The sequence below is a fragment of the Solea senegalensis genome, linkage group LG1 (assembly GCF_019176455.1).
Source record: "Solea senegalensis isolate Sse05_10M linkage group LG1, IFAPA_SoseM_1, whole genome shotgun sequence".
Classification (NCBI taxonomy): domain Eukaryota; kingdom Metazoa; phylum Chordata; class Actinopteri; order Pleuronectiformes; family Soleidae; genus Solea; species Solea senegalensis.
In genome coordinates this window covers 4,815,135-4,840,189 of record NC_058021.1, presented here as the reverse complement: position 1 = coordinate 4,840,189, position 25,055 = coordinate 4,815,135, and the positions used below count along the sequence as shown (strand labels likewise).

At 38.3% G+C, this 25,055-nt stretch overlaps 1 protein-coding gene across 1 annotated transcript; it reads left to right on the top strand.

The window, feature by feature from the left end:
• Nucleotides 1-193: 193 nt before the first annotated feature.
• On the top strand, nt 194-25,055 carry pigk (phosphatidylinositol glycan anchor biosynthesis, class K). The gene is made up of 11 exons (XM_044019144.1): nt 194-317; nt 540-593; nt 705-796; nt 1,558-1,693; nt 2,548-2,659; nt 3,078-3,174; nt 4,471-4,588; nt 5,252-5,362; nt 7,407-7,579; nt 15,353-15,428; nt 24,825-25,055. The coding sequence occupies exons 1-11, from the start codon at nt 252-254 to the stop codon at nt 24,939-24,941; spliced, it is 1,152 nt and encodes a 383-aa protein (XP_043875079.1). The 5' UTR covers nt 194-251; the 3' UTR covers nt 24,942-25,055.

Below are 25,055 nucleotides of genomic sequence, written 5' to 3'. Positions count from 1 at the left end.
AAACTGTATTTTATGTTGAACGATTCTTCCATAAAATATCTTGTCCCATGATATTGTGGACTGGGGGAGCAGCTTAGTGAGCCCTTCACAACACCTTCACCGCTTTACATTATTTGTTTGTACATTTTTTCTCACAGACGTTGTCCGCACCGATACTTTTATTCTGAAATGTGTTATACCGGAAGGGCTTGCTGGGCGGAGCCACCGGTATTCACTTCCTGGATGTGCTCTGTTGCCAACACTGGTGCACAATGAAAATGCTCACTTTACTGATTTTATTGTCAACGGTCCTGTCAGCTGGCAGTATTAACATCGACGTGAGTGTATATTTTTTGTATGCGGCTCTGAATATCCAACCATTGATTACGTTGTACGTTGAATTTAATGCGAAAAACGAAATGTCGCTGCCATGTTAGCCTCCTGTGCTAGCCAGTTAACTGCTGTGTGTTTTGGTGAAGAGCCTGGAACCTAATTTCCCTTTAAATTAATTGTATAAAACATGTGAATTAAATCTTGAATTATGTTTGTTGTTGTTCCAGGATAACGCAGGGCGATTCTTCAACAGTGGTCATACTAACAACTGGGCTGTACTGGTGAGTATTATTTGTGACTTGATTGCTACATGACAGTCTAATTTAGGATTGAACACCAACTGATGTGTGCCTAATTTACTGTATTTTGTGATTTCTGTGTTTGATACTCAGGTGTGTACATCCAGGTTCTGGTTCAACTACCGTCATGTGGCTAATACTCTGTCTGTATACAGAAGTGTCAAGAGGCTGGGCATCCCTGACAGGTAACAGAACCAAGCATGCACTGGCTGGTTTGTCCGTTTGTGCAGGCGTAGAGATGTGGTGATTCAAGATAGCAGTTTAAAGCAAGGCTTTTGCCTACATTACATTTAAAATGTTTCCTGGGTTAGGGTTCACGTCGCTGCTTCATGTCTCCTCACAGTGGAGCAGCTCAACTGAATGAGGTAGACTTGGGCTTAAGTTACCTGGCCATAGACGAGGGAGTTTACAGTGGGATAATGGAGGAGAAAACTACGTTAAGAGATGCCCGAGCCATGCTCAAAACATAGACTTAATATGCATTTTGTTTTCTGTTAAAATAGATAAATAAATAGAGAAATCCTGCACTTAACTTTTCACGAATGTGTTATTTTCTTCAGTTAGACTGATATGATGTATCACTTTGATTGTCTTGCAATATATTGGTTATAATATTGGTATTGTGGACCATGTATCGTGTATTGTATTGTGAGGTACCCTGTGATTCCCACCCCTACAACATGTGTGTAGCCCTTTTGTGTGTGAATATAATTTCAGTTTTCAGTTTTTTACTTTATTATATTATTTTCATTACTGTTTTTATGTCATAAGATAAAACACAATAAAATATTATAATAATACACTGCAATGTTGTCTCATTGTATCTGCAGAACAAATGTAATGAAATGTAACTTATCAGGGCAAGGATGTTTGCCTGTGTAGTATTTATTGATTTTCTAACACAATAAGACTTCAAAATGTCCTTTGTCTTTCTCTTGTTTTTTAGCCACATAGTGCTGATGCTGGCTGATGACATGGCATGTAACCACAGAAACCCCAAACCTGCCACGGTTTTTAGCCACAAGAACATGGAGCTAAATGTTTATGGTGATGATGTGGAGGTGGACTACAGAGGATATGAGGTTGGTTCTCATTACAGGCACATTCTCATACAGGCATTTTGATAAACTGTGGCATGTCAGTGTCATTATAATTAGAACTGAATGAATTCCAAAAATCATATTGTTGACAGATATTGCACTTGTGCTTAGAGTGGGAATTTCTATGATGTATTTGTTATACCTATTAATTGATGCAGCTTCTGTAAATGTGGATAATGCACTTGGCCACATGATCACTTGAAAAACTGATTTATTATTCTACCCTTACAGAAATATAACATTATATCTCTGTATAATATATACATTATCACGTGTTAAAATATATTTAACTTTAATATAGCTTACATAGATATGTATTATATAAGGTGATGCTGAAAATTAGATGGGTTAGGGTCAACACTGTCCAGTGTTTGCTTTGTCTGTTGACCAGGAAATTACCTGATATCATAATAATTAAGGGTAATGGAGCACCGGGTTGTTTGTTATTGACCAAGGCTGAGCCATGTTGGCCTTTCCCTTTTTAATCACAGTTAGGTTGTTGTAATTTAGTCTGCTTTGTGCTGGTTATTTAAAAAAATCAAATCAATTTATAATCATTCTCAAGCGAAGCTGGTAAAGATGAAGAGAAAAAAAACCATATTGAATAATTGATTTTTCACAATTATTTAAAGGTGTAAAAATATTAACCTTATTACTGACCCCTTCCAATGTGGATGTAAAGTTTAATTATAGTATTTTTCTGACATTCTTGGGCATGTCACTGTTTTATTAACTCTGTGTATATTAAATTACATATTTAATTAATCTCTTGCCATCAATCTATGGTTGTGAAAACCAATGTCATGTATTTTTTTAATATCCTGCACATGTTCCAGGTAACAGTGGAGAACTTCCTGCGAGTTTTGACTGGAAGGCTTCCACCAAGTACTCCACGATCCAAACGTCTTCTCTCTGATGACAGGAGCAACATCCTTATATACTTGACAGGTACTTAAAGGACAAATTCAACTCATTTTTAATCAGAGCGTAACATTCAGTGCTGTGAGTTATTTCATGAGTCAATAATATTCTGCTATGCTCTGGCTGTTCACAGTGTCTTAACCAAAAAGTCCTCACTAGACAAAAACTGTTTAATGCTACATTTGCAATTGCAGTTGATCTGTATTTATGCAAGTATTTGGGGTTTTAGCCTAGTTAACATAGATGATAATGACATCACATTCAACCACAGGTTTTCACAGGTCAGTTGTGCCACCACATCTTGGTACATTTTTAATGGGTACTTTTTTTCTCACACATAGTGTGTATAGCTTTTCATATATCTTTGATATTATGCAGTCTATGCCATATTTTGCATTATGAATAAGAAAAGAATGAGCCATTAATATTAATAATGTGTCCTCAGGTCATGGCGGGAATGGTTTTCTGAAGTTCCAGGACTCTGAGGAGATCAGTAATGTTGAACTGGCTGATGCGTTTGAGCAAATGTGGCAGAAAAGAAGGTACTTCAGGTTGAAACTGTCTTTTCCGGTGAAAGAGAATGTTGGTTTTTCTGAATGCAGGGCTCATGTTTATGAGCAACTAAACCCTAGATTGAAAAGTGGTGTTCCACTGTTATTTTTGGTATAAATAGTGTTCAATAAACATCCAGCTATACGAGTGTATATATGTATGTATATACACATTATATGACTCTAAATGTGGCATCGATGTTGATGTGGTCTTAACATTTTAATGTTATCACAATAATAAGTTAATGCTGATACTTATTGCCATACATACCGGCTCATAGAAGATTTTTGAGGTTTTGATGTTTTTAAAATATAGATAAACATTTCACACAAAACATTCGTAGCAATTATTTGTTCTGTTTCAACGTGTGTGGACAGTGCATAAATATGATATCGATATCTATTGAGCCCTTGCTATATTGATATTGAAGAACATTACATTGTGATTTATATTGTTGAATTATTGCCCAGCCATAGAAGAGTCAAATGATAATTCACTGTGGGCTACTATTTATGCCTTAATAATAATATAAAAGCAGTCATGACCAATTTACATAACATTTTAGGAAAATATTCTTGTTTTTGCAATGCATCATAGACTTCTATGACAAGAAAGGGTTACATATACTCTATTAAACACATCCTGTCATGAAGGAGAAACTCTCTTTTTGTGAATTGAGTCACTCTGTTTCATGGTGCTGCAGTCTGAATTGCAAGACACTTAATGAGCAAAATAGCTCACTGCTACCAGCTACTCTGCACATCTATTGTACTCCAAACCTATCAATAGAGTGTCTGGGGGACAGTCAAGCCCCAGGCTGCTGGATAAAAGCGTAGAAATGCAAGCTTTGATGCTGATGAGATAATTGCGAGCTTGAACAGCCAAATTATAGCAATGACAGAGACTTCCCCACCTCCCCTCATTGTTACCTGAAGCACCGTGATTGAGTTAACTTGATCTGAAAGTTATATTATGTTTTTCTATGAAAGTGAAATGATTTTTTTTAGTGAAAATTCCTTCTAAATTGAGGATGTTGAGGAAGATGGGTGATGTGACTGAGGGAGGGACAAGCTAAGCTGTGTGTGAGAGGCATTGAATGGAGATCTTGATTTTTTATGGTCACCGTGGCAACTGCAGTATGAAAGATGGTGAGAAGGTTTGTGTGATCTCAGAGTTTATTGGAACAAATGGACGGATATTATGCCAGCTGTGTTTTCTCTCATCAGTGATGTTTGAGAATGTACATGATTTTTTTTCCCCTTCTCTCTCTCTCTGTTGTGTTTCAGATACAATGAGCTGCTCTTCATCATTGACACATGCCAGGGCGCCTCCATGTACGAGAGATTCTACTCTCCAAATCTTATGGCTTTGGCCAGCAGTCAAGTTGGAGAGGACTCCCTCTCGGTGAGTCATTTGTCCTTATGTATGTGTGATATACATTTGCACATTTAGCCAAAGTTTTGAGAGAGGAGAAGGCATATGACATACAGCTAAGGTCCACACAATTTCTGAGCAAGCTGCACTTATGTGGTATGCAGAAGAAAAATGTATCCAGCAGAGCACTCCAAAAAAGCCTCAGCTTCTCTTGTTTTCTAATAAGCAGTCACACTGCACATGACGATTAAGATCTGTGTTCATTTAGTCCATACATACTCCATCTGGAAGAACTGTCAAATTCCTGCATACTATTACATGAAGTAGGGCTGCAACTAAAAATTATTTTAATAATGGAGGCGGTGAGTTGTGTGTGAGGCAGGGCAGGACAGGACAACTCATACAGTGGTTTATACAGGTTAATAAAAAAAAAAAATCAGGTTCTCAATAGTATTTCAATTTCTGTCCTCTGGGGGGGGCCACTGATATAAGGTAACCATTCATATCACTGCAATGCTAACTGCCATATTGCATTTATTTTTCTCACCATAAGATCTGATATCCATATCATATGTATTTGTTCATAAAAAAACAAAAAAGCATAAATTTTTCTCTTTTATGAAGGCCATCAAACACCTGGACCAGTGACGTGTGTGATATTCTTACATTTGTTTTCACTCTGTCTTTTTCTAGCACCAGCCAGATTTGGCCATAGGGGTCCATCTGATGGACCGTTACACATTCTACCTGCTGGAGTTCCTGGAAGACATCCATCCTGCGAGTAAAACCAACATGAATGACCTGGTGAGGATGCACCCGTGTGCATGAGAGCACATGTTTACCATAAAACAGTTACCAGTCAGTGGGTTGGTCATTAATCATTCAGTCTTTAAAATATTGTGTTAACCAGCTGTTTTATATCAACATTATTAGTCATAATAAGGACACAAACAAAGAAAAACTAATACTTTGCTTTCATTCTCATAATAATTTGTTATAATCAATCCATCATAGTGTCTTATACACTCTAATCTTGATGAAGTGAAAATGAATCAGCAACTTTATTATCAAATTTTGATTTATTCATTAAGCAGAAGCTGCTTTTCAGACTTGTCTCACTACCTATAGTTTGCATTCTTTTAGGGCCATGTTTCACTTTTTTTTTATTTTAACATTTTACAGATTGAGTATTTATTAGATTCATAAGAAAAAAAGTTTGCTCGCAAACCCTTGAGTACTTTGAGCCTTTATTAGTCCTGCACGTCTCTCATTGTCTGTCTCATATTAGATAATACTAAAGTAGCCAGATGAAAGTCACACAGGATTCAGCACTTAAAACAGAATGTCTGATACTGTGTTACCGTTGATGGTGTTTGACACATGGTGGCAGAGTTGGTGAGTGCACAGTGCTCCCGGCTTCCACTCAATCACCGCAGCATCTCCCTTTTCATCTTTTACACTCCTGTGGAGATTCTGTAGCCCGGGGACCACTTGTCATCCCGACTGCCTAGCCCGCCTTATCTCACCAAGAATTAAAATCAAAACACCTCACATCTTTACTCAGGGACTCAGTCCAGCCTCTATCAATGTGCATTGACTAAAGCTTATTATTCTTTCTAAACGTAACTGTTTCTGAAGATGCATTCTTTGTTCTTGTGCCATTTTGTAGAATTGAGAATCAATGATATGGATTTCTCTGACAAGCACAGAGAGTTTCTTTTCTTTGATCTAGACCATGCAGGCTTTTCCTTTGATGAAACAGAAATTGACTTCCCCTAAATATCTTTTAGCAACTCTGTTGGGCAGATAGAAATCATGTTCACTTCAGTTAAATTATTTTATTTCTCTTCTCAAATGAAGAACCCAGATGGACACCACACCGATGGTTCACAGACTTATGAGAATTAACCCACAAGTGGTAACAGAGCAGGCATCAAAATTTGTAATTGATGATGACATGCACAAATGTCAGGCTCCACACTTCTAATCTTCTCCTCACGCTGTCACATATTATTTTACACTTCCCACTGCAGCTCCTGATATCATTTTATGCAGCTAGTCAAAAGAGGAGACACTTTACTGTAGAAAAACCATTCACTACTGTCTGAGTATTACAATTCTCTAAAAGTGAAGTATACTGTGTAATTATGGAATGTACATATGTTGATAGCTTTTCCATTTCCCACTGCATGAATGGATTGTAGCGGAACGTAAATGGTCAGACCTTCTCTCTGCCTTTGCCTATGACAGCCTGTCTACTAGCGTCTATGTAAAGTTCTCTTGGGAAAGATTTTCCCTATAAATCTGAAAGATGTGACCTTTATGCTCATACCCAAGTGCCTTGTTTCGTTGCCTCGCTTACGCGTCCCTACAGTGCCACTATTATGCAACATGAGCTAATATTAACTGAGAAACAGTGTGTCTGACTCGTGGCATGAAAAAAAAGAGAAACCTTTAGAAACTCTTATTTTATAGGCATTTGGTTTATTATCTCCCCTTACACATTTCTTTCACTTTTATTAACTTATATTAGATTAGTTGCTCACCTACTAGTGCTTTTTTAACATAGTTGAAATTATGAACAGATGCTTACATTAGTTGTCAGCATGACACTGAAGCTGATCAACCCGCTTTAGTTTCAAGTCCTGTCAATTTTTTGACCTAATTTCCTAAATAAAATACAGTGTGTTAACTGCAGTTCATATAAAAATTACAAGTGTTGTTTTTTGCACATTTTGGCTCTAAATAGAATTTCCTTTTTTCTTAAGTTTGCAACGTCTGTTTTAATTAGCTGCATAATAATAATAATAATAATAATACAACATTTGTGGTTTCTCTACTTTTCCAGTTCAAGGTGTGTCCCAAAAGTCAATGTGTGTCCACTCCAGGCCACCGTACCGACCTGTTCCAGAGGGACCCGGGAAGTGTCCTGGTCACGGATTTCTTTGGTAGCGTTCGCAAAGTGGAGATCACCATGGAAACCATCAACATGACTAGTCCCATCATGCACTCGAATGATAAGTGAGTTGAATGAATTAAATTGACTTACTTGTTGACAAATGTTCTCACTCAAATATCTTTAAAATAACTGACTTTAAATTTAAGGTAGGTTAATGTGCATAACCACCTGCACACAAAACGTTTCCCACCCTCAGTTAAAAACCTTCACATAATAATAATAATAGTAATTCAAATGAAAACTGTAACCTCGGCATAGACATGGGTACATTTAAATGTGTGAAGAGGTGATATTTAAGGCAGAATAGGGACAGTCTGGATGTAAAAGCTTAAATTGAGATCATCCTCCTTTTCTTTTAATTGAAGTGCTTGAGGCCACATTTGCACATTTATTGCACTTAATTCCCCCTCCAACTAGTCTTCGATTTCTATTTAGAGCACATATCATTATTCACACTGATTTTACTACTAATGATTTTTTGGGAGCCCCTTTTACCGAGAAAGTGAACCACACTTTGCATGCTGCCATGACGACTTAGTTTCACAGGATTGCAAAGCTATTGTTGACTCACACTTTGTAATTGCTACTGAGGGAGCAGCAGTGTTTCTGATTGAATATCTCTGGCTCTACCTTGTGGAAAACTTGAGTCCTTGCATCTTAATCCATTTATTGCATTCTTCTGCTTTGTGATAGATGTGGTTGGCCACTAGATGGCAGTAGTATCAAACTCTTACACAGCATCTGCACATCTTCTTTGCCTGCTGGTAACATACGTTTTGCTTTCTCAGAGAAAAAAAAACATTTAGGAAACAAAGCTAATGCACTAAATGCCCACATACATTCATATGGAATCATTTAAAGCCATACTATAGCTTTACTGTTATTATTTCTTGAAATACTCCTGTGAAACAACCAATCCTGGTGTCTATCTCTCCTCTATCTTCTTTTCTCCTTTCCATTCTTCCACCCACCTCTCTTTCAATAACCCCCTTCTCCTTCCCCGTCCTTTCTCTCCTCTCTCCTACCCCAAACTGTTGAGGCAGACAGCCGTACACTCTGAGTCTGGTTCTGTCAGAGAGGGGAGTTTGTTTCTCTACACTGTGGCTCATTGTGTTCCTGTGAGTTTCTCTGTAATAATTGTATGGTCTTGACCTTACCATGTAAAGTACCTTGAGATAATGTATGTTATGAGGAGGATTATTTGACTGATAGGCTGAGTGTTACTTATTTATGAAGCCAATACTTACTAGTTAGCCCCTCTGCAAGCCCTGGAGACTCAGTCAGTGAAACCCTGGATGAGAAGCAACAAATCTTTTTTATATGTCCACATAACAGCTAGCTGATTTGTTTTTTTGTTGGCTGTCCTTTACACAGGGTAACTTTATTCAGTCTTCTGGTTTGTTGGTCTTTGCAACACCGTCTTAAAATTTAAAGGTAGAAGGGAGTTATGGCCATCTATTTTGGTCTGAGAGGCTGGTGCTCGTGTGACATCTAGTGGCAGACAATATCATATTTATGACCTTTAAGGTGCAAATAGATTGAGATACTGTATAAACAGGTGTGGTAGAAAGTAAAACTTTATTCATGATTATCCTCCCTTCACTCCGGTTAATTTCATTAAGATGGGTTGTAATTGAACCATTGGGAGGTATAAAGTCAAAGAATCTAATGTGCTTGGCTGCTAATTAGCAATTAGAGGCAATTGCCAAACCGTTTTTAGTCACTGGCTGTTTTGGCCTCAGGCTAGTTAGTCATTGCACACAACTTCCCCCCTATTACTTTAGTATTGATTAGGTTCAACACATTAGGAATGCTGATCCCTCCATGCAACGCGTTAAACACAACACTGGTATTTTTGAATTGGCTGTTGCTTCGTTTCAGTCTTAGAGAGACATTTTATCTCCAATTATGATGTAACAGCCTGGCAATCCACTTATTCATGTGATGTTCGATGGAGCTAAGTTTAGTGATGGAGCAAAGCAGTTGCAGCATCTCTGCACTTTTAAGAAAGACTCAAGGTCTCTATTTCAAAAGTTTAAGCATATTACAGAGTCTACTGACACTTTCTCTTATACAGGATGTCAATTTAGTGTCCTTTCATCCCATTCAGACAGAATTACTATTACAGTGAGAGGTGGTAAGGAAGTATAGAATAGAATAGAAAATAATATAACGTTATTGTCCACCAAGGCGGACATTTGCCTTCAGCTCACCAACATAAATTTATAAAAGGAGACTTTTAGGAAGTCAATAAAACAACACACATTTAAATAAGATAAAACATAGTCATAAAAACAATAGATAGAAATAACAGACAATTGTGACATAAGAAAGAGAAATACATTCTAAGGATGAAATGCTTGGTGGTCACTTTGTTGGAAGTTAAGAATACATATTGCAATTGGAATGAAGGATTTGGTTGCCAGGTGAACTCTGTAGCGCCTCCCAGAGCCCAGAGCTGTACTTGTCATTGGCAAGGTCAGCTTTTAGACCATAGGGAAAATACAATATGAAATCTAATACTATGACCTTTAAATCCCTCATCTACTCCAATAATGTAATGGTTGTTTATTTATATTAGTGGTATGAAATTATTGGTAATGTGATTTTACCAATTCCATGGCTGTGTCTGAATGCAAGCACTGGTACTTGCAAGTTCATTTTATACCACTTTATAATATGTCAGATAATGGCAGTTTCATCAATTGAAATACTGACAAAATGTCAAAAATAAATCACTGTTAAATGATAATTTTACATTATATTATATTTGTATATATATATTATTTATATATACAATAATGTATTGGGCACCAGAATATGCTTGCATTTCAATGCCATGATTCAATTGACTATCACCTTAGGCCGTGAGAAGTTATAACAGGCACTTTTCACAACACTTTATTGAAGATGCATAGCTGACAAAATAATTAGTAGATAATTGTTAAAATCGGTGTTGTTGTAGTCTAATTTCTCCTGCATAACATTTGTAATTAACCCATCTAGTTTTTGTTTCCAAGGTCACATGTGAGCTTTCCAAACCCCTCACAGTCAACACATCTGGCTCATCTTTCAAAACAATCACTGAGAGACGACAGGAACTGGATCTTTATGAGACCTCTAAATGGCTTGAAAATGCCTTGTAGTGAGCACTGTGTTCCCAGAGAGAAGATATCACAGATGTCCTCTGAAAAAAGTGGTTATTAAATATACTGCTTTAATCGACTTATTTTTTCCTAGTTTATTCTGCCACCTAGACAAGTAGTGGAGGAGTTGATATTTAGAGCAGATGGATGTGCATGCTTCTCCCTCAATACCCTGTTCTTATGTTCTTTTTGTTTCTCATCCCTCTCTTTTTCTCTTTTCTCCTCTCACCCACTTCAAACTGGCCATGTTTTGGAAAGTCTTTTCCATTATGTGGATTAGACTTGATGGAGACGACATTTTAATGGACGCACTCAATCCTCATTATACGTAGGCTTAACAGTGTAATGACGTCATACAGGGACTTGCTTTTAGAAATACATGGTCACGTGACACCCAGGTTTAAGCAGTATGACTGATAACACAAAGGCATAACACAAATATTTATTCAACAGTCATTCAGCAGTTTGACACAAATGCTCCCTCAGCAGGTCCGACATTATTGCACGAGAGAGCCTGATTTCAAAATGATTATTTGTTAAGTCTAATTATAAGCACTAAATTAAAGCTGAGGGTGTATCCTTTGGCCTTTAATAGAGCAGATGTTAAAGGGAAATTTGTTTGACCTAAAGATGGAACCTTGAGACGGCAGTGATATCAGGGCCGGAGGTGGAGCAGCATGGTCACATCCATTAAAATCGGCTAAGTGGACTAAGACGTTCTCTCCAAAATCACACTATTTAAAATGGCTTTAATCGAATTAGAGTTCGTCTTTTGGACTAAGTGAAATGGTGAGGGTGGGAGGGCACTTGTGGGGGCCCTCAATCAGATCTTGGTGTACATGAAGGTCTCAGCAGGAGATCATCACCCCGCCAACCAGTCCAGCGTTTTTTCTTCCCTCTGTCAAAGCAACTTCTGCCCAGACACACAGTCATGTTCAGAGGAGACAAAAGGGGAGAAATTGAGTTAAATAGAAAGAGACAGAGATTTTAGGAGGAGCAGGAGAGTAAAAACCAGATAAAGGTGTTGAGCAAATGCAGTTTTGAGAGAAGGAAGAGACAAAAATAGAGAAAATGTTGCTCCACTTTAAGAAAGTGGAAAGAGGTGAAAAGAGGTGAAAAACAATCAAAGCCTTCAGCCCTCTCTCAAAAACACACAACTTTATTTCTGGGAAAACTGTAAACTTGTGGCTCCTTCACAAAGTAATAAGGCATAAAGCAGGGATATTTGTTTGTTTTTCCACAGTTGTCCTGTCACTACTAGTTTACTTTCTTAAGTTTCCTCATTGAAATACTCACCAAACAGATAGATGATTTTATCTGATATAATGGAAAAAATGCTTTTATCACTCACTGGGAAATATGGCTCGCGTTGTCAGCAGCTGCCTGACCTGGACTTTGATTGTCCAAAAACAGCTTCCACTTGACTTTGACCCCGTGCTGTGAGTCTTCTTCCAGACTACAATACAGGAGGCAATCACAGTTTTAACAGGGTTACGAAAAAGTTGTTGCAGTTGATTTCTCATTCATATGTGTTTTTGTTATTGAAGTCCTGGTTTTATAGAGTTGACAAAGATGGTTTATTTTGCCGTCAAACAAAGTCACCACAACTAGGTCACCACAAGACAATGATAGAAAGCTAGTAAAAATATTAGGTTTTACATGGGTATCAATGAAATTGACCAAATCTTTGGAAAATCCTCTTTTCTTCCCTTCAAAACAAGAAGAAAGAAGTTTCTTTTAGAATTTTCTTACAGAAAAGGCATAACTTAATGTACTGTTTAAAGATATTTCTGTTGTTTTTGTTAGTGTTGTACTCTGCGTTCCAAATAATTATGCAAATGATATTGTTCTTGATATTGATAATTTTCTAGTCATCAACCAGTAGAGTATAATTCGAATGTTATTGAAAAAACCTCCCAATGATAAAAAACTTGAAATGCTCTGTTCCAAATTATAACGCACAACATTTTAATAGGTTGTAAAGAACTGAAAAGGTCATCTTAATAACAATAACATCTTGACAGGTTTAGTTACATTTTAACATAGGACCCCTCATTTGATAGCAGCTTCACAATTCTTGCATCCATTGAACTTGTGAGTTTTTGGAGCGTTTTTGCTTGAATTTCTTTGCAGGATGTCAGAATAGCCTCCCAGAGCTGCTGTTTGGATGTGAACTGCCTCCTACCCTCATAGATCTTTTGCTTGAGGATGCTCCAAAGGTTCTCAATAGGCTTGAGTTCAGGGGAGGATGGGGGCCACACCATCAGTTTCTGTCCTCTTATGCCCATAGCAGCCAATGATGTGGTGATATTCTGTCATGCATGAAGATGATTTTGTTACGGAAAGCACGATTCTTCTTTTTGTACCATGGAAGAAAGTGGTCAGTCAGAAACTCCACATACTTTTCAGAGGTCATTTTCACACCTTCGGGGACCGACCAGCTCTCTCCTCATGATTCCAGCCCAAAACATGACTCCGCCACCTCCCTGCTGATGTCACAGCCTTGTTGGGACATGGTGGCTGTTCACCAACCATCCACTACTCCAGTAGTATAACATTTATTGAAAGAAACACCAATATTAGTTTAGTTTCAATAATTTGCTGTGCAAATAACATTTTTGCTTCAGCAATACAAATAACCGCAATATTGCTTCCCGAGAAAGCAATTTTCAAATAAAAATATGAAATGTGCAATTATAACTATAACAGCGTCATTTTTTTAAACAAAAAATAATTTTGAGCAGCAGACAGTATGAGCTCCTCAGCAATTGTGTGTGGTTTCTTGGAAACAAGCATTTCTGTATGCAACCTTGTAAAAAGCTAGCTGTGCTTTGTTGTTTCCATCTGCAGTTTTTTTTTTTTTAAACCATTTTCCTGCTTTTGGTATTCATAAAGTTTCTTTTTGAAAAACTCCAGTGGCTTATCAACATAACTTGGGTCAATGGTCTCCAAGTGTCTCTTCAATTTATTAGGTTTCATGCTGTCCCCTACCAATGTTTTGAGACGCAACACACAGAGGTCTTTCTTCATGTCCCACCACATTCACTGTGAATCCAAGACTGAGAATGAGATATTATCCAAACCTTGTCACTAGTTTAGATTTTGTTGTGGTACGTCACTACCAAAAGACCAAAAGTTCCGCCTGCTAAACTTTAGTTAGGAATTAAAAAAACAGAACTCACGCCCCCCTCGGAAAGTCTCCATGCCCCCCCCAGGGGGGCCTGCCCCACATTTTGAGAAAGGCTGCACTACTCCATCCATCTGGACCATCCAGGGTTGCATAGCACTTGGAAATGAGTCTTCATGTATATCTGGGCCCACTGCAGCCATTTCTGCTTGTGAGCATTGGTTAGGGGTGGCCAAATCGAAGGTTTATGGATAACTGAGGATCCTACACCTCGATGTTCGTGGGACTCCAGAGGCACCAGCAGCTTCAAATACCTGTTTGCTGCTTTGTAATGGCCTTTTAGCAGCTGCTCTCTTAAGCCGATGTATTTGTGTGGCAGAAACCTTCCTCATTGTGTCTCTATCTGCACAAACCCGTGTGTGCTAACAATAACAATACGATGGTCATACTTAAGTTTTCGTGAAATATCTTAAGGTAGTTAAGCAGGTTTATTCGGGCTCACCTGGCAAACTAATTATCACAGGTGTCTGAGATTGATTTCAGTGATCCAAAGACCATCCATGAGTTTAATGAAAAACTAAAAAACTGATGAATCTTTACTCTCGTCATTTTGTCAGAGAAAGGAGAGTAATCAGTTTGAAAAATGTTGCAATCAGGATTACTTCTTTGTCCACATGGTCCACCTGTCTCTGCACATAGTGAGCACATTGAACCTTCTCTTTTTCTTTTTTTTTTACTCCATTTTGTCTTTCCTTTCTCCTTCCACTTTTTTTTCTGGATCTGTGTAATTTAGTTCCAAATAGCTCATCATAGCGAGAATAACATTCAGTTCAGAGTTTCATTTGTATATTCTATCTGTGTAAACCCATAAAAGCAAACAAGAGAAGTCCAAAGTGGGCACTTGTCGGTGTGATTGAGATGCCGTGCAATGTTAATGTTTTTGTGTAGTGTCAACAGCAAACATCAGAGGTTGTTTACCAGTAAAACAAATTTAACACCAGCCCCGTGTGAATAGTGAAGTCGACTCTAAAGCATCTTCTCATTTTCATGCCTGCACTGATGCTCGTCCAGGTTTTTAGAAAATTTAAACAAAATTCTTTTGTGACTATAGGGAGTCTGAGACGTCTGAGCATCTCTGAAATAGTTAAAAAAAAAATGTGTTTGATTGCTTTAAAAAAAAAGTGTTTTGTTTTTCATTTGTCTTGTTCTTAAGAGAGAGCTCTGTTGTGGTTCACAGGATCCATATATTATCAATGATTTAGACTCTTATGGATCCTTTAGGGGATTTCTTTCATTCACTAAGAGGCAAATATGGGTTCATTTGCATCAATTTGCTCTGCATATCATTGACTTGGCTCTCAAATGATCTGTCAATCACACACACCTCTGCCACACACACCCTGCCAACAGAGACACTGGAGTCTGTTCGTCTTCCAGACAGCTTTTCTTCATCACTGAGTAATGGTTCCACATAACAAAAGCTTAATGTTTCCAAAGTGCAATTCACTTCCTCCAGATTAATGCTAAAAGCCTGCTGTTTTCTGTGTGTTTTTGTCTTTCAGTGTTGCAAATGGAGAGCTGCAAAAAGAAACTTACTCATACTCAGACCAGCTGCCGGTGTCTGAAATCATCCATCAGGTTAGAGACACACAAACACGAAAGGGTCATTTGAGGACACTCATAACCACTCAGGCAGGCTCATGTTGACACAACCCAGACACATTTTCAGTCAATTTTATTCAAATTTGAACACTGAGTTTTATTATTTGGTATATTTTATGTCATTTACAGACAGTGTTATCCCGTGTGTGTGTGGTTGTGCTTGCGTATGTGTCTATGTGTCACAAAATAACCCAATAACATAATAATGTAGACTTTACTCAGAATTGGTGGGAATATTATTTTGGAGGGTAACTGTAAACTCTTGGGTAATTGGTCCAAGGTCAATTTCATGCATATACTTAATATACACAAGAATATAATGTTATGGCTTTATATCATATGGTAAGTCAAGAAAGTCATGAATCGGTTTTCAAATCAAAATTGCAGTTTGGAACTACCCAATTGCAAAGGCTGCAATTTAGGATATAGATAATGTTAAATGTTATGCAGCATATCTGACTGAGGATGTATATGTTAATGTAAATTATGTCAGTAATTGGTCATTAATATGTTCTGATCCTTGCATTAGAATATAGCTTAGTTATAAATTGCATGGTGTCTAGTGAGGTAGTGGTTCAACCCATTTAAAATATATTACAAAGCAAATATTATCCATCTTAGAGGACTATAGACACGACCTACAGCTTACACATCATATGACTGTAACGATGACATTACCATGAACTCAAAAAACAATGTCATATACATTGTTGCACTGCATTACCAGTAAATCAGGGGCGGGCAATTATTTTCCCCAAGGGACCACATGAGAAACTAATTCTGCTCAATATTAATTTTATCTCTTTATAAAAAAGCAGTGAATTGTATTGTTTTGGTGTAAATTGAGCAGCATACAAACACACAACAAACACAATTTAGGAAAATGCAGATATTATTCAATTATAACAAACTATATTGATAATATCAAATTACTGCACTATATAATGAATACTATTATTCTATACTACTGTGCTGTAGTGCAGTGAATATATTGTTTGACACAACCCCGACCCAGGTCTGATATAAATGATGTCCTGATGATGTCATTGTAAAAGGACCTGATCTCCTGGTTGATGTGTGTACAGTGCACATGCAGTTTTACTACTTTAATGCATGATTAAGGTGTGATGCTCATCTAAATGAGCATTTGGACTCAGAAACTTATGTACAACATCCACTAACAGATGTCTTTGTGCCGTTTCCATGGTGACGGCTCTAAGTGTGAAATGCAAGTGCCGCCTGGTCTGGGTGTGGAGGGGCCACTGTGAAATCCAGCAGAGTGGATAGGCAGTATTGTGGCGAGGAATTGTGCATTCACCTCATTCTCAAATGGATTGTGGCTTTCAGTCAGCCGACCTTCACAAATGAACACCTATTGCTCCTCATTCCACCTATACGACACGTGTTCTGCATTTTAGAATAGCTGGTCTTGGCTCCTTTATCATTCTTGCAAGATTATGGGCCTTTTATAATAAAAAAAAATAAAAATAAAAGAAATGCTAGTTCTATACTCCCACTACTACTTATGCATCAGAAAAGTCACATTTATCCTTAGATTTGTTAAATTAGCAATTATAATATAATCATATAAAATTAGTCCTCAGTCTCTTTATTATAATGCAACCACAAAATATAGGAAATATGTGTTCTCTTTTAAAATAACTGATTTTATTTTCCAGAAATAACATCCTCTCAAGTATTCAGTGTAACCTCTCCTTATTCTTGAACAATAGCAGTATCTTGGCTGGTTTAGCCTAAATGGAGTGGAACCCTGATTAATTTCTTTAAAATCACCTGTAATTGTCCTACTATTTCATGTCAAAAAAAAGACTGCTATAAAAAGTTCTATTGCATCAGCAACTCATTGGAAGCTTTACTAATATGTAGGTCACACACTCAGTCACATAATTAAATTCAAAATACCAAAGATTACAGAATTTAACAGACACAAAATCACAATTTTGCATCAAATATGACCCTATATTACTAAAACAACAAAGATAACGGTGTTCTAAGATTGTTGTAGGTGTCTTGTCTAAACCTCCTCTGTTGCCATCTTTCAGCAGCTCCTCCTAGATATTGTGATTTGGAAGTAAAAATGAGGACAGACTGTTTAATTTGATAGTTTTGCCTAGAAAAACATTTGCCTCACTCAGTATTCTTAAAGAGATACCAAGTAATTTCAGTAGATGTACTAATGCAAAGTGTCAACTCTAAAGCTAAAGCAATGGATCAAAGCAGCTGCTTTGTGGGATTTCCACAACAGCAGCTTCCTAAAAAGAGGTAAACGAAAGTCGGACAGTAAAATGTTGAGTTCAAATCTGTGTGAAATGTTCCTGGCTCACATTTCAGTGTCTACAAGAAACCTGGCTGCTTAAGTTCAATTTTAAAGTGAATTTTGTTTCCTCTATGCAGTTGGACACCCAGTAGCACTCTGAGAAATTGGCTCAAAAACCTAGCAAAACATGGACCAATTTCACATCTGTTGCCTGCTGCTCACATAAGAGCATCTTATAAACTGTGTCTTTAATCTTCAATATGTAGAAGAAATGTAGAAGAAATTGCTCCATTGAAAGCTTGAACAATCACAAAAGCACCTTTAAAGCCTCTGAAGTCTGTTAGTAGGCTTCATATGTTGGCTTAGTCTTTTGTCTTCCCCCCCACTCCCCATCTGCTCATCTTTACACATTCTGTCTTTCTTTTACTTCTCTCTCTTTTTAAATGCGCCCACTCGTACAACACACAAACACACCCTTCAACCCGACGACCCCTGCTAGAGATTTCGATTATCGGCTAGCACTCCCGCTGAGTTGAAGATGGGAGTCCTGATGGACTGAGTCATCTCGCTCCCCCTCGCCATAGTCCATCTGCACTGCAGTAGAATGACCATCAAGTCTATTGACAGCTCCCCTGTTTTTGATTAGCTGTCATACTGGACGTGGCGCTCTCTTAGATATCTTTGTGTTTATGCCGCTGGAGCACAGCTCTGTCTTTGGTTCTCCCTGATCAGATGCACTTGTCTGAGCTGAAGAACTGGATGTGATTTGTATCTCATTTGATTTGAAGTCTAAAATATTCATTCCCAAGTGTTTCGAAGCAGATTTAAGTTGTGCCCCTGATAAAAACACATCTTTCTCACTGTCTAAGAAAAGCATTTCTCAGTCTGCTAGTAGACCGGCAGACTGAGTAAACAGAAAATTCATCAGCATGACAGTGGGTATATACTGTAAGCTTGTGCTGTATGTAGTGTGTGTACAAGCTCCCTGCTTGTTGTGCATGTAGATGTGTGTGAAGAGTTGATTAATGCCCTGTCAACATTGGCAGTGTCGGGATGACTCCCCTCTTCCTGCCACTTTCTCTTCCCACCCTCACATATCTCATCACGTTGCCTAATCACAATATGTTCACTTCTGGAAATGACTAGGTGGAGCTCTCTCTCGCTCTCCCTCGCTCCCTCTCTCTCTTTTTAACTATCGACTGTATTCCTTGTTCCCCCTCATTCGCTACAGTACGTCCTATTCTCTTGCATCAAATTATTTGTTCTTTTGCCAGCTTGATGCCACACTATATTGCTCCAAACACTTGAAAATGGAAACATGAAAATGAATGCTTTTTTTTTTTTACTCTTTCCCTCTCCCTCCATTGCCAAATCCCCCTTCCCCTCGCTGACTTAGATGTTAGGATTGTGTAGATCACAGGACAAACCTGTCAATTACAGTTTGCCTTGCTGCTCAATAATCGCTAATATGCTCTAGAAAAGAGAGAGGGGAAAAAAAGCGCCCACTGCTTTGACTGTTCCAGCACCCACTGAGAACTGAAAACTACAGTGTCTTTAACTTTTACATTTAATCAAAAGTAATTTAAACAATGCAGATTAAGCCTCTCAGCTCCACACAACTCTCTTTGAGTGTTTCTCAGTAGCCTGGTGACATGTACAGCAACATTGTGCTTGTACAACAAGATACAGCAAGTGGGTTGAAGTATGACTGACAATGCAAATGAGCTCCCAGGAAAAGTTTCCGAAGTGAATTGTACTGCTCAAATAACCCTGTGGTTCAGCATGCTGAACAGTGTGTTGCCGCTGCATATAAAAGCGCTCCCTCAGTCTGGTCTGATAGTATTGCCTGACAGAGCCCATCTTCAAGTTAAAGGGCCACAGCATACAAATAATGCTACATCCTTTCTGCTTGAGGATTGAGAAAAAAGGCGGGATAATAACAACCAGAATCAGCTAAATCATGCACTACAGCTTTAAAAGTGAAGATAATATATTTGAGTGTCCTGGCAACTTCCAATAACTGCCCCTCTGTCATCTCTGGCTCTGCACAACATAAATTTTCTGCAGTTTTTGACCTTGAAGTATTATTGTTTGGCAGGGCATTTCAGACCTCCTTCAGTGACCATTAGTATCCTGCATAGCCATGTTAATTAGCACCAATCAATCAAATGGGTAGCTGTTAATCAATTTTACCACTGAATTGAAAACACAACAGAAAGCATGTGTGCTTGAGTGCACGTCCCTGTCCTTGGCAGTGGCATGTCAATGGCTTTGTTAGTGAAGGTCAGAAAACGATTGCTCTGCTTTCCACTCCTCTCACTCAGTTCTAGCTCATTTCTGCCTCCTTCATAATTTTTTTTGTTTTTGTTTTTTTAACTTTGAGAGCTCAAAACTACTTCATGGATATAAAGTAGTTAAGAAAGTGTCAAGTGTGGGCCATGTCAATTCATCTTGTAAATAGTTCCATTTTGATAAAATATTATATACATATTTTTTAAAACTCATTAAATGTATTCATTTATCTCTCAAGCCATTTATCAAGAAATGATGTATCAGCTTCTTTAGTGTAAGTAATCTGCATTTTTTATGCATGCAGTGTCATTTGCCAAAAGAACAATTCAAAAGATTCTTCCTCCTTTCCTTAACAAGATTTCACTTGTTGTAAAAAACACAGGTTGAAATTTAGGTAACTTTTCAAGAAAAGGATGATCTAACTGTTGCAGCGGTTTTATTCAGTCGTATTCACTTCACAACAAAACAAAACAACAACAACAATACCTGACCAGAGTCATTTTTCAGACATGATTTCTGGATTATGTAATGTATGCAACTGAAAATGATCTGGTGAGTTCATAAGACCCGTAGAATTCCTACTGCGTGCTCAGTTGAACATTATTCAGTGATACTGAGCTATTGATAGTTGGCGGGAGAATATCTGAAGCAAATGCTGTGGACATTTGCGTCCACAGATACAGCACCAGTAGGACAGGTTAATAAGGTCATCAATATAAAAAAAATGAAATGACTAATTCATGATAAATGTTAAATAAAAGCTAGATTTTTGCTCCTGAGTAAAAAAGTTGCAAAAAACAATATTTTTAAATGTTTTAATTGGATAAATCTTGGGTAAAACAACAAGCTATTATATCTATGTCTGTTTGCTCTCTCTGTTTTCCCTCGTGTTTTGTCCCCCTCTTTCTGCCATCTGTGCTGACGCGGCTCCCTGTCACAGTCGATCCATCCCCCTCTTGCTCCTTCTAACCCGAGGGGTTTGCGTTTACGCGTTTATGCACAGTTGTATACACACACAGTCCTAGTCACGCAACACTGGCTAACTTTGTCACCGAGGTCAACTGCCCCTGGAGGCCAAATGTCCGAGTGGCCTCTTAAGAACATTCCCGCCAGTGCCCTGTTTCACCCTCACCTTCTCTCCTGTTGGACTCTTTGTCGTCATGGTTACAGTGGATTTTGTTATGTTACACAGATCTGAGTCACGTACTGTAAGATGTCAGTAGCAGCAGCAGCAAGATGTCCTTGGACCCTCACATCGAGTAAGGAAAAACTCTACAAAAAAACCTTTTTACGGGGATAAAATGGGAGAAACCTCAGGAACAGCCACAGAGGTGGGATCCCTCTCGCAGGACAGACAGAAATTTGAAATCAGTGGCCATGTGATGGCTGTCTGAACTGTCAGGTTTTGTTTTCTTGAGATTATGACAGCGTCTCCATGGGACAGATCACTGTTGTCAAAGCTCTGTGTCTGTTTAGCTAGAAAACATGGAGGATGACAACTCAGGCGTGCTGGTAAATTTAATTTGGGATTTGGGGGGCGATTCCTCAGTTTCAACAAAGCAACAAAGCAAGAATAGACCTGGTAAAAAGAATGTGTCACATGGGGGAATTCTGCTTGCACTGTCAGCAAAAATAGAGTCAACCTGCAACCACAGCTGCAAAAGGTGCTCTGTGAACTTTGACATGTGTTTTGGAGCGTCAATAATTCTTCCTGCAAAGGCAGGATGGAATATTGTTCATAGTCATATCGTTCTACACTTATTCATTTGCAAAGTCAAAACCGTAACCTTTTTTCTCTCATTCCTAACATTTTAGCTTGTGTAATTGAACAAGCTATACTTTCAAAGTCCTTTTAATGATTGGCCTGGAAAGTTATCAAGTATAATAGTAGAAAAAAGCAGATATACTCAAAGGGCACCTGAACCTAGGGTTGCAAATCAGCTCACCATTTCATTGTGACCATTGATCGAATCTTGCTTAACTGTTAACTGGATGATTGATGGACTTCACAAATTCATTATTTCATTCCATTTTCTCTCTGCATTGTAAGAAAAACAACAACTTTAAAAACGTGGTTAAAATCAAAGAACTGAATCGTCATACTGAACTATCTTGATAAAATAAACGATAATCCAATTTAAAGTTACAAAAAAGAGTTATACACACACACACCACCCCCTCCTCCCCCTCCTCCCTTGTGTTTACCAAAGACTCTGTCATTCACGGCCTCTTACACAGAGCTGTTTTCTGACTAAACACCCACTTAATTGTCTGCTAGTCTGACAGTCAAACAAACACCGGCCGAGTGTGTCGTCTGAGATTTTTCTTGTACGTTCTGTCACTTTCACTTGTCACTGCCATTGAGTCAGACACTGAAAAGCCTTCAAAGTTTGATTGTCATTGTCTGTTGTTCACTAAAGTCACTGTGGTTTGGAGCTTGAAGTGCTTTCTACCACATAACCTGTACCTTTCTTTGTCTTTCTGTCAGACAGTATCTACTGTAAATACAGAACAATTTTGAATTTTTTTCACCTGTTGCGTCTAGATTATACATTAGACTGTAGTGGAATAGAATGTCAACAATGGCTATATGATGGTTTTGTGACAATATACAGTATTGTGAGAAAGGATTACTATATAAGGTAATCCTTTAATAGTCCTAAAATGGGGAAATGATCCACTTACTGGCACCAGATAACATTATTTAGAATTTTAAAATTCACTACTTCATAACTTGCTGTGGCAGCGATACAAAAGTTGACAGTGGTGAAAAGAATGTTATTCCTCCAAATCCTGCACTGTACCTTTGTGGGCACATTTAGACTGATGGACGTGTTATAGACAGATATTGTGTTATGAAGTTATATGATTGTCTTCCAATTCATCAATTATCGCACATTTGCAGTGATCACATCGATTTTGTGAGTTCCGTGTCATTTCTTCAAGCTGGGGTTATTGTCAGCAGACATTTTCACCAATAAAAATGCAACCCAAGCTTATACTAATTACTATAATCTGCAGTGTGAATGCAATTTCAAATTTGATGGCATCCAGCCTTTACGCTGTAGACGATACCCAGCCTGCAAAGGCCTTATGTCTCTGTTTCAGTATTCTGGATCTCTATTGATTTGACTCGACTCAGCTCTTAAATAAATTTGAACTAAGAAACCAATTTAACTTGTCTTCAGTCTTCTTACATTAGAAATTGACAGCGTCGTTGTCAGGCAACCCAACCCAGTTTATATTGAAAATAAAGAAACCTCACAGAGTTTCCACAGTGGCACACACACATACACAATTCCTGAAATGAACTTTGAATTAATAATTTTTTTTCAGCAGTCAAAGCAGTTTCACATTCATTCATTTGATTCTGTGTTGGAAAAAGCCATTTCATGAATAGATGTATTGTATTGTAAGATTCTCTACAGTTGGTCAAATTGCATCGATTCAGATTGAGTGTGTATTGAAATGGATATGGCTATGGATTTGAAATTAATTGCATTCACTTTTAGTTCAGTTTTCACCCAGTATACAAAACTGTTCAGAATTGGGGTTGTGCATACAGATAAACTGGACTGGACAATTCTCTTGCTTGGCATTCACCTGCATCGGGATGTGAAAGCAGGTTTCATTGTGTCATCATCCTGTGATGTAGGCTGTTATTCTGTGTCTTACAGTGTCTCTAACTGCCTCTGGTTTTGTCATTGCTTTATAAACACTTTTCTTTTATTAAATCTACACAGAGGAATTTGCCACTACAGGTTCTTTATAAACAAAAAGGGCAACATTTTGCCTGTCAATTAACCTCTGCTGCCAATGTCTTAAAACCACTGTCACAGCTTTTGCTGCCACATTGATTCAGTAACATCTAGATACATGTTTTGGCAAGGTATACTTTAAGTTATCCTTGATACTCATGCACTGTTTTCATGAAGAATATCTTTATTTTACATAATGTTCAATGCTTTCTGAGTCTTGACAAAGTTGTTTGCAATGCAGGAAAGACCTTTAAATATGTTATCTTATTTCAGTTTCAATATATTTGTTTTTTAATCGTTATTTAAATGCACCTTGCTACTGTAGTCGCAGTGAGGTGAGCTGGAGCGAGACACATCACTCTTGTGCAGCAGCTTTCATGTACTCCATGTCTTCCTATCGTGCCGCGTGTTCATCCTCTTTGCCAAGTCTCGGGTTTTGGCTTTAGGGGATGCCTTTTCTGTCTGGTGATTTCCCGACTGGATAATGACAGCTTGTATAGCAAGGGATAACAGAAATCTCTTAAGTGCATCCTCACAACCTATCCATAGCTTTGTCACCAGCCGAGGAGTGAGAAAGATTTCTTAGAGGTTAAATCTCATCTCTCTGCAGAATATTGCAGCCTCATTAGCATATAAATGTGCTCCTTGTGAGATGCATGTTTAATACGGGCTAGATTTAAAAGTATAATCATACACAAAGTGATGATGTGGCAGTGAATGGGACAAACACAAGACAGGGGAGGTGTACTGATGAGCTTCACCCAGACACCCCCCCCCCCTGCGCGCTTTTTGTGCGAACACTTGTGTTTGTATGTGTGAGACAAAAGATAGTGTACATAAAGTGTTTGTTGAGATACAGCGTGTCTCTGTGTGATTCTGTGCCTGTGTGAATGACAGCGTAATCAAGTGGTGGCGTCCACAGGAGGAATATACATACTATTATTAACCTGCTATCTCCTCCACCCCCACTCCTTTATGCTTTCCTTCCCCAACTCCCACCCCACCCCACCTCACCTCACCTCACTCCGAAACCCTTCCCCTCAGAAACCAAAGCAGAAAGACTGGCACCCTCCTGATGGCTTCATCCTGGGCCTGTGGACTCTAATCCTCCTGGTGTTTTTCAAGACGTACGGCATCAAACACCTCAAACACATCTTCTGAGGCCTTTTAAGGCATTTACGCTGCTGGAAATCTGAAGACATGACGCTGCAGACCAGGAGCTGTTGCTAGAGGGGAGGAAGGTTCGGTTTGTGACAGGCTTGTTTACCTGAAAAA

Coding starts and splice junctions, on each gene's coding strand:
- pigk (XM_044019144.1), top strand. CDS start 252: ATGAAAATGCTCACTTTACTGATTTTATTGTCAACGGTCCTGTCAGCT. Junction 797..1,557: donor AGGCTGGGCATCCCTGACAG/GTAACAGAACCA, acceptor CTTGTTTTTTAG/CCACATAGTGCTGATGCTGG. Junction 5,363..7,406: donor AAACCAACATGAATGACCTG/GTGAGGATGCAC, acceptor CTACTTTTCCAG/TTCAAGGTGTGTCCCAAAAG.